The following is a 9,335-nucleotide window of genomic DNA, read 5'->3' on the forward strand; positions in this document are numbered from 1 at the left end:
TTTTAACTATATCAAAATAGTCATTTGTTTAAAAATGTGATAACAATTTTCCAAGGAAGTGAATTTCTTTTATAAAGTATTGGCTAAAGAGTTTTAATCATTTACCTCAGTCTTTGGTGTATTTGAAACATTTATTTATATGATGTACCACTAAATATTCATCAGACTTTACGTTTGGGTCCTTATTAATAAAATTTTAAATTGTAATCAAGTTTTTTTTAAGTGATGATTGTAAAATAAATATTTTGTAAGCAATACGTATACCATCTGGCAGATATAGACAATTTTCCATATTTGGTAATATTGTAAAGTGGGCAAGATAAAACGAATGTAATGATTGGATGCATTTATCATTTTGCACCCAAAGTAGCGCACTATGAAGTGACACCTTACAACTGCCCATTTTATACACATAAACAATAGTCATACCAATGCATTGTACTGTACATATGTTATAATATTAAGTGTAAGTTTTTTTTTTTTTAATCTTGAAGAAACTGTTGAAAATTGTTAAATAGACTGTTGTGAAATTTTCTGCAATTTTTAGTAGCCCTGATTTATCTTCAACAGATTCTTTAGTGGTGATTACCCTGCTCTTTGAATTTAGGTTGAAATATTCCTGGGAGTGACCCGAGTGGGTCATATTGTTTTAATTGTTTTTCTTAGAAAGATCAAAAGATGTTGAAAATGTACCAACCTTAAAATGAGATGCATTAATAGCTAAAATAAATTTAAAGCATAATTTACCATTCCATTTATTATTGGCTAAAAACTTCTTAACTGATTGAATATTGGTTGTTCCGGGATACATATTCAAAACGCCGACAAAACCGTTTCAAGAAACATCATTTACCGTTCGGACATTTGCACCAATGTCCCTTTTGTTTGAAATTCATAGCTTTGACTATCATAATCTTCTCTTCCTCTGAAACACCTAGACCGCTTTGAGGTAGAGCATCCTTTAGTTCTTTCAGGCAGGATTCTACGGTACTGCGAACTTGTTGTTCATATTTCCGGCTTCCTTTAAGTACACTCTCAGCCTCTGATATCTTTGCTTGAAGAGAACTATCTATGTCTTGACCTATGTCAGTAGCTTGTTGCTTATATGATAATAACTTCTTAAGGTCATATGATCTTGAAATTTCAAGCTTTGCATCGGAAAGTTCCTCTTCGGTCATAAAAGACCGATCCTGCATGACCCAATACTGGAAACGCTGTAAAAACTCAAGCGCCGTTTCAAGATCGTCCTTTAAATGTTCACGCTGCACCTGATCCTTCCACTCTTTTGCCAATTTCAAGATTGCTTTCAAAAGTGACAGCTGATTCAGCAATGCTACTAAAGTATTTTCAGACTTCAGTTCTTTCATCGCTCTAATTTTCCGTTCAACTGATTGTGCAATTGTTTTATCTTGAACTTCAAGAAGTGCTTGAAGTATTTTATTTTCTAATTCCTTCACTAGCCCCTTATCAGACAATTTTTTTTCTTTCACTTTCTCAATGTCGAGAAGAGTCTCATTAATAATATGTCTATATCGATTACTTTTCCTTATTGGCGTTTTACATTTTGGACACTCTTTCAGTTTTATTTTACCATCATTGTTTTTCTGATCCATATAATTATCCATAGCATTTGATTCAATGATACATTTAGCTCTACAGTCTTCAAGCAGTACAAACATTGCATCAGGTTCGTCTTCATTTCCAAAGAATATTTCGGTGACCGTCTGTTCATTACATACTCTACAATCAGTAGGACATGGTTCTCCGCATAGACCAATGCATGGATGGCCACAAGCAAGCAACTTCTTGCATGGCTGGTCACATCTCGCTCGGTCACATGGCTCACTGCAAAGTTTACCACACTGTAAGTGTTCACAGTTCCAAGTACATTTTTCCTTACAAGGTACACACAATTCTCCACACCGCTTAATACATTTGCTATGTTGACATCTATTTTCACATATTCTTGTACATGGCAGGCATAGGTTGCATTTGTTAGTACATTCATGATCACATACCAATATTCTTTTGCACTGGTATTCACACGGCTTATGCAATCGACCTTGGAAACATTCTGCACATGTTCCTGTGCAAGGATGTTCACAAGCTAAGATACCACCACATGGCTCTTGACACATAGCACTGTCTTTTTTGTAGCATTTGACATTGCCTATATGTCCACATGGAAACGTCTTTTCAACATCGATATCGCAAACCTCTGTATGGGGCATATGACATTTTGCTTGACATTTATGACCGCAGTCTAGTATATGTTTACACTCGGGTTCAGTTGAGTCACTTAAAGTAGAACCTTGCTGACTATTACCGGTATCAACTTTGTCCATCGTGGAAGACAAAAGACACTGTAAACAACATACACGTGTTAAATAAAATAAGTTTGAAGAAAACTTTAATGTTCTAAATAAAAGTAAAAAGAGCACCAATCAATTGTTTAACAAGAGCAACCGCTAAACAATGCCCACGCTCGATTTTCTTTTCTTATTTTCTAATTTCTAAAGACAAATGTATAGAAGGAAGAAATTTGTGGTAAAGAATACTACTAGAAAATATCCCTTTGGTACAAAATATAAGTAAAATTTAATATTTGGCCTTGACAGCCCAGGTCAAGTACAGATAAAGGTTATACTTGATACATTATTCATTTTCATTAGTGTTGTTTGCATATTAATTTTTGCTAACTTTAATATTTTTACTTTGTCATGATTATAATTTTTTGAGAAATTCAACATGTCGGTTTTGTCATAAGATTTAAATAATTTTACCTTCACGGTCAAGATCAATTATGGTCAAGTTTATAGTGTAACAATTTACCATTTCGGTTTTGTCCTTTGTGTTCTTTCTTTGTCTAAATATAAATCTTTTGTAAATAATTAACTAAGCTCAAAGGGATAAAAAATCTGGAAACAAATGATTCCTCGGAAGCATTAATCACAACAAAATTACAAGAGAATTGCATACTCGGTTTGATTGAGTCTGTACAAGAGGGATACTGAAAGCGTGCAACATCCCTTACGCCCCCTAGCACCGGATTTGACCCTACCGACCGCTACCCACTGCCCACTCTTTCAAGTCCCTGTTACAACCGCCAAAAATATGATTTAAAGTCAAAGTAAATTTCCTCATTAAGAAGTCATAACTAAAATAATATGACACTATTACAGAATTTACATTATACCTCTTTAGTATTAGTTATACAAGGGAAGCAACTCCTACGCCCTTCCAGTGCTTTGATTCTACCAAAGTTAACATTCAATTTAGCCAAAATCTCTATATATTTTTAAAATCTTAGTCTCGACAATAGAGTATAGATATATCTATGCAATGACATCTTCCATATTAAGCAGTGTAAAGTTTTTGTTTTATACAAACACCAAAACAGTCGGGACCATGAATTTTGACAAGATCTTAATCACGTAAGCAGTGAAATTTTTAGGACTGAATCGCTAAGTGGAGACAATGTTGCGTGAGAAAAAACATTGCATCTGTAAAAACTAAACAATCGATGACACACACCAACGAAAATCCCGTCCAAATCTATTTTATACCAGGAACTGGAGGGAGGGGGTAGCAGCCGGTAGGGGACAATATCAGATCAACGCGTCTTATCCCTGTGACTAAGCTACGGCAATTAAAATAAAAAATCAAGAAAATTTCAAGCATTTGACCTTCAGAGTCAATGTCATTGATCAGTGAAGGTTATACTTAATTTGATCTACTTAAAGTCTTTTCAAAAGGATTGTTGTGTCCAAGTGTGACGACAATAAAGTCATAAATTTTAAAATGTCAGTGCCAATAATAGCAAAATCAAGCAAAATTCAAAACGTTTACCTTAAAGGTCATTTATGAGTCAATGTGAAGTTCAGTCTTTACTTGAAGGTTTTGTAAAAAAGGTTGTTGTGTTAAGTAAAAAGACAATCCTTGAGAAAATATAAACAAAATGACCAATGTTAAGTTTCTGGACGACAACAACGGGTAAAGGTAATCGCAACGGGTAGGACGACATGATTGTTGCAAAAGCTTGATTTTCTTTTTCTTCGATTAAGTCGAGTTTAAGTGGAGCTGGATATATTTATCATCATCTAGATAGATTGTTAAAAAATGATGTTAAGAGATTAACTTAATACTTTATATTTATGAACATCAATTTATCAGAAACAAAAAAACAAATATTCTCAAATAGTACTAGTACATGTATCTACCTGCACGGCATCGTTGTTAGATGACGTCTGGATATCCCTACATTTCTTTGGAGGTACGTCAACGACACCACTATCTTGCATGTCATTGTGAACTCTTTATACAGTAAAATAACCACATTTAGTAAGTATGGACGATTTCATAAATTGTAAGAAATAATTGTTTTACGTTTCATTTGACGTTAATGTAAGTTTAAACAAGAGGGCCATGATGGCCCTGAGGTCGCTCACCTGTATATTGCCCCCCCAACCCCCCCCAACCCCAAACGTTACAGGGCCAATTTAACCCAAGGCCTTTCATTTGCACAAACTTGGTAGACATCCATAAGAAGATGTTTCATGCTAAACATCTAAGCTCTAGCTCATTGGGCTTTTTAAAAGAAGATTTTTTTAAAGTTTTTACTATACACATTATAGTTAAAAACAATGACACCCCTGGGGCCGGGCCAGTTTTGACCCCAGGGCTTTTACTTGAACAATCTTTGTAGACACTTACTAGAAGATGTTTCATGCTTAATATCTAAACTCTAGCTATTTGGGTTTTTTCAAAGAAGATTTTAAGTTTTTGCTATACACATATAAAGAAAATTAATGACCCCCGGGGCGGGGCCAATTTTGACCCCAGGTCTTTTATTTGAACAAACTTGGTAGACACTCACTAAAAGATGTTTCATGCTTAATATCTTAACTCTAGCTATTTGGGTTTTTTCAAAGAAGATTTTTTAAGTTTTTGCTATACACATATAAGGAAAATCAATGACCCCCGGGGCGGTGCCAATTTTGACCCCAGGGCTTTTATTTCAACAAACTTGGTAGACACCTATTAGAACATGTTTCATGCTAAATATCTTAGCAATAGCTCTTTGAGTTCTTTAAAAGAATTTTTTTTAGTTTTTACTATATGCATATAGGGAAAATCAATGACCCCCCGGGGCGGGGCCAATTTTAACCCTAGGGCTTTTATTTGAACAAACTTGGTAGACACCCATAAGAACATGTTTCATGCTAAATATCTTAGCTCTAGCTCTTTGGGTTCTTTAAAAGAAGATTTTTTAAGTTTTTACTATATGCATATAGGGAAAATCAATGACCCCCCGGGGCGGGGCCAATTTTGACCCCAGGGCTTTTATTTGAACAAACTTGGTAGACACTCACTAGAAGATGTTTCATGCCAAATATCTAAGCTCTAGCTCTTATGGTTTTTTAAAAGAAGATATTTAAAGTTTTTTCTTTCGGTTGCCATGGCAACCAGAGTTCTGCATGGAATTAAATTCTTTGAACAATTTTTAAAGGTGACCACCAAAGGAACATTCCTGTGAAGTTTGGATGAAATTGGAGATGTCATTTAAAATAAAAGTTTACGGACGGACGACGGACGGACGTACGCCGGACGAAAAGCGATCACAAAAGCTCACCCTGTCACTTTGTGACAGGTGAGCTAAAAAAAACTGTATATACTTTATGCATGCCTTGTAAAAAATGTAAAAAAACACTTTTTGTCATTTAGAATTCAGCTTCTTTGTAGATATACATGTATAATGTACAACTCAATTGGGACCTAAAATAACTTATTATCAAGTATGCGTGTATTTGTAATTTGAGAAATATATGCGATATTGCGAAAAATTGATTAAACATAAGGTATGACCATCCTAATGCATTACCTCCGCTTTGAAGAGTATTCTACTGTTAAATACATTGAAACTTTGGGCCGTTGATTCAACTCCCAAAAGGGTCAACTTTTTTTTTCTTTTTTTTTTCTTTTAACATTTTATATGTATCTCTCATATCTTTTGCGGGCAGAAAAAAGTATTTAGTTGTAATTATCAAATTAATATAAGTATTTATTGGCTAAATAATGCTAAATCTAATAACTTATATGGTAATTGATATTTTCAAAGTGCAATAAAATCAAAACTAGACGGTAAAAGTATTTAATATTTTGGTAGATGAAGCAATATGTTTTTGAAAAAACAAATAGGAAAACTTTAAACTAGGCACTCATTTTAGTAAATTTTAGAGATTTTTTTAAATTAGGTTCTAAAAGTAGAAAATTGGTCAAAAATGTGTTAAATAAGGATGTGGTAGGGTACCATTTTTATACATATTTTATAAATTGTGTGTAGAAACAATCATTTTGCTTATGTGGATTGTTAGCTGAATGATACATTTTGTTTCTTACCAAAAGTAAATAGGAAAACATTTTTCATAAGTGATATTTTAGATTATTTAAAGGTTCTTTATTTCTGAAAACGGACCCTTCTAACATCCCAGATTAAATTCAGAAAAGTGGCCATAACTCGATTTCCGTAGTGATGTTTGTTTAAATTTTGCAAACAGGTGTCCTTTAAGGTATATATCTGACCTATGTTGTCAATTTTTCAGTTCCTTATAGTGCCCGTTAGGATGGTCATACCCTAAGTTTCCTGAAAACAACATCTAAATCATGCTCATATTTAAAAAGAAATATATCGACTGAAATTAAACCTTTTCTATTCAAAACGTAATATGTTTATATAAGAACCAGTACCATTCCTGGTTTGGGTTATAACCCTTATAAATTAAACCTTTCCTATTCGAAATGTTATATGTATATGTTAGTACCAGTACCATTCCTAGTTTGGGATAATAACTTTATAAATACAATTAGAAAACCTAAAAAGGATATGATGGTTTGATGGCTTTATTTTACTTGAATGCTTTAAATAGATAATATATTAATAGATAAACAATTCTAAGCATATTTTTTTCTCTGATTTTGTTTTATCTAAGATTACACAAACCTCTTTTCGCATTTTGTGAGTCTGTCAGACTTTTCTGTGAATTCGCGAAAAGCATCCACTACCTCGTCGTCAATAACGTCATTTGTGTTTTCCTTCAAATATTCTATTACCGATGTCAGTATTGCTTTTACACCTGTAAATAAAAAATTATAAATAGGTTACACCAATTTATAATTTTAATCTTGAAATTGTCATTGTAGTATCGTTTTCATAAACATATTTTGAATGTGATTTTGTCCTTTGTGAGTGTTGTTATTTTTCTCTTCAGGCCAGAGAGAAAACAAGATTGCATTTTTAAAAAATGCCATGCCACCGCATAAATACAACACTAAATAGTAATGTAGGAACACATTTTTTTTGGTTTCTATACAGATTGTCATAATGCATAGATCACTTACCTATCTGTTATTATCAGATTAGTACCTTCAGAAATAAGATTTTTAATTTTTTACTTTAAGACATAGTGACTGAAAATCAATGATCCCCAGGGGCGAGGCCAATTTTGGCCCCATGTTCACAAAGATTTAAGGATCAGGATCAAGATCAGGATCAAGTTTAAAAACTCCAATATTCTTCATTGTTTATCCTTATAGATTAAATGTCTCATATTAATTTGATAAAAATTGACTTGCAATAGCAAGTTTATGAACTTTAAGAATAAATTTATTGCTATTTTTGCAAGATATGGGCTTTTTATAGTTGATCCAAATATTGATCCTGATCCTAAAATTGATCCTTATTTTAATCCGAATATTTTTGCATTTGTTTTGTTATTTCTTGATTTTATCCCAAAATAGTTTTGTTTCTTTGCAAATCAGCAATTTTTTACATTTTGAATATTTACCATTTAATTCTAGCAAAACACAATTAATTTTAATAACATAAAAAAGTGAAAATAAAATCAGGATCACTTGATCCTGATCCTGATATTTTCTTAGTGAACACGGGGCCAGGGCTTTAATTTGAATACTCTTGCTAGAGGTTCACTACACAATGTTTAATGCAAAATGTCTAACCTCTAGCCTTTGTCAATTAGAGAAGATTTTTTAAAGTTTTTACTATATACATGTAAGGAAAACCTATGACCCCCGGGGCGGGGCTAGTTTTGACACTAGAGGCAAAATTTGAACAACTTTGGTAGAGTACCTATAGATGATATCATATACCAAATATCAAAGCTCTAAGCCTTGTACCTTCAGACAAGAAGTTTTTTTTTAATTTTTTACTATATGTACATAGTGAAAACCAATGACCCCCGGGACGGGGCCAATTTTAACCCCAGAGCTATAATTTGTACAATCTTGCTAAAGGTTCACTACACAATGTTTCATGCAAAATATCTAACCTCTAGCCTTTGTGAATTTAGAGAAGATGATTTTTTAAGTTTTTACTATATACATATAAGGAAAACCTATGACCCCCGGGGTGGGGCTGATTTTGACACTAGAGGCAAAATTTGAACAACTTTGGTAAAGAACCTATTGATAATAACACATAACAAATATCAAACCTCTAAGCCTAGTACCTTCAGACAAGAAGGTATTTTAAGTTTTTACTATATGTACATATAGTGAAAATCAATGACCCCTGGGGCGGGGCCGATTTTGACCCCAGGGTTATGATTTGAACAATCTTGGTAGAGGTCTACCAGACAATGCCTCATGCAAAATATCTAAGCTCTAGGCCTTTTGGGTCTTTACAAGAAGATTTTTTAAATTTATTCTTATAATTCCTTTTGGTTGCCATGGCAACCAGATTTCTTTATGGAATGAAATTCTTTGAACAAATTTAGAAGCCCTTCACCCAAGGATCAATCCTGCCAAGTTTGGTTGAAATGGGACAAGTGGTTTTTCACAAGAAGATTTTTTAAATTCACTATATAATCTATATAACACACACACACACACGCGCGCGCGCAAACAAACACACACACACACACACACACACAGGTGAATCGCTATATGCCACCGCATCGCAGATGCTGCGGTGGCATTAAAACAAGAACAAAACATTTTTGCTGCACAGCAATAATGTAAAAAGTAGTGATTAAAAAAACATCTATTGTCTGCTATTTTATATTATCATTTGTTTAATTCCTTACCTTTAAATTCTGTTTTTGAGAGTCTGCATTTCTCAAAACTGTCCATCTCTTTCATGATTGAAAACATGTCAACAATTGATTGCCGGAATGTCGCCTGCTCGTGGATACGGTCTTCATCTTTCATTTGAAGGAAGAAATCCATTGTTTTATCTATGAATTTACCACTTTTCAGTATTTCAAAGACGTCATGCAGCTTATCTAGAGCTGAGGTACACGTGAATGCCTTAACTAAAA

The 9,335-nt window shown here is 33.4% G+C and overlaps 1 protein-coding gene across 1 annotated transcript; it reads right to left on the reverse strand.

The window, feature by feature from the left end:
- Positions 1–820: 820 nt before the first annotated feature.
- On the reverse strand, positions 821–9,329 carry LOC132745992 (NFX1-type zinc finger-containing protein 1-like). Its single transcript, XM_060735027.1, has 4 exons — positions 9,102–9,329; positions 7,001–7,133; positions 4,221–4,314; positions 821–2,363 (listed from the first exon to the last, which is right to left on the reverse strand). Exons 1-4 carry the CDS (start codon positions 9,241–9,243, stop codon positions 846–848), a joined length of 1,887 nt encoding a protein of 628 aa, XP_060591010.1. The 5' UTR covers positions 9,244–9,329; the 3' UTR covers positions 821–845.
- Between the last annotated feature and the right edge of the window lie 6 nt (positions 9,330–9,335).

The sequence above is a fragment of the Ruditapes philippinarum genome, unplaced genomic scaffold, assembly GCF_026571515.1.
Source record: "Ruditapes philippinarum isolate M1 unplaced genomic scaffold, ASM2657151v2 ctg23954_1_1_1_1, whole genome shotgun sequence".
Classification (NCBI taxonomy): Eukaryota; Metazoa; Mollusca; class Bivalvia; order Venerida; family Veneridae; genus Ruditapes; species Ruditapes philippinarum.

Excerpts from the sequence above, each read along its gene's own strand:
- LOC132745992 (XM_060735027.1), bottom strand. The coding sequence starts at position 9,243 with ATGGATTTCTTCCTTCAAATGAAAGATGAAGACCGTATCCACGAGCAG. Across the intron at positions 7,134-9,101 it reads CTCAAAAACAGAATTTAAAG|GTGTAAAAGCAATACTGACA; the intron begins GTAAGGAATTAA and ends TTTTATTTACAG. Across the intron at positions 4,315-7,000 it reads CTCACAAAATGCGAAAAGAG|AGTTCACAATGACATGCAAG; the intron begins GTTTGTGTAATC and ends TACTGTATAAAG.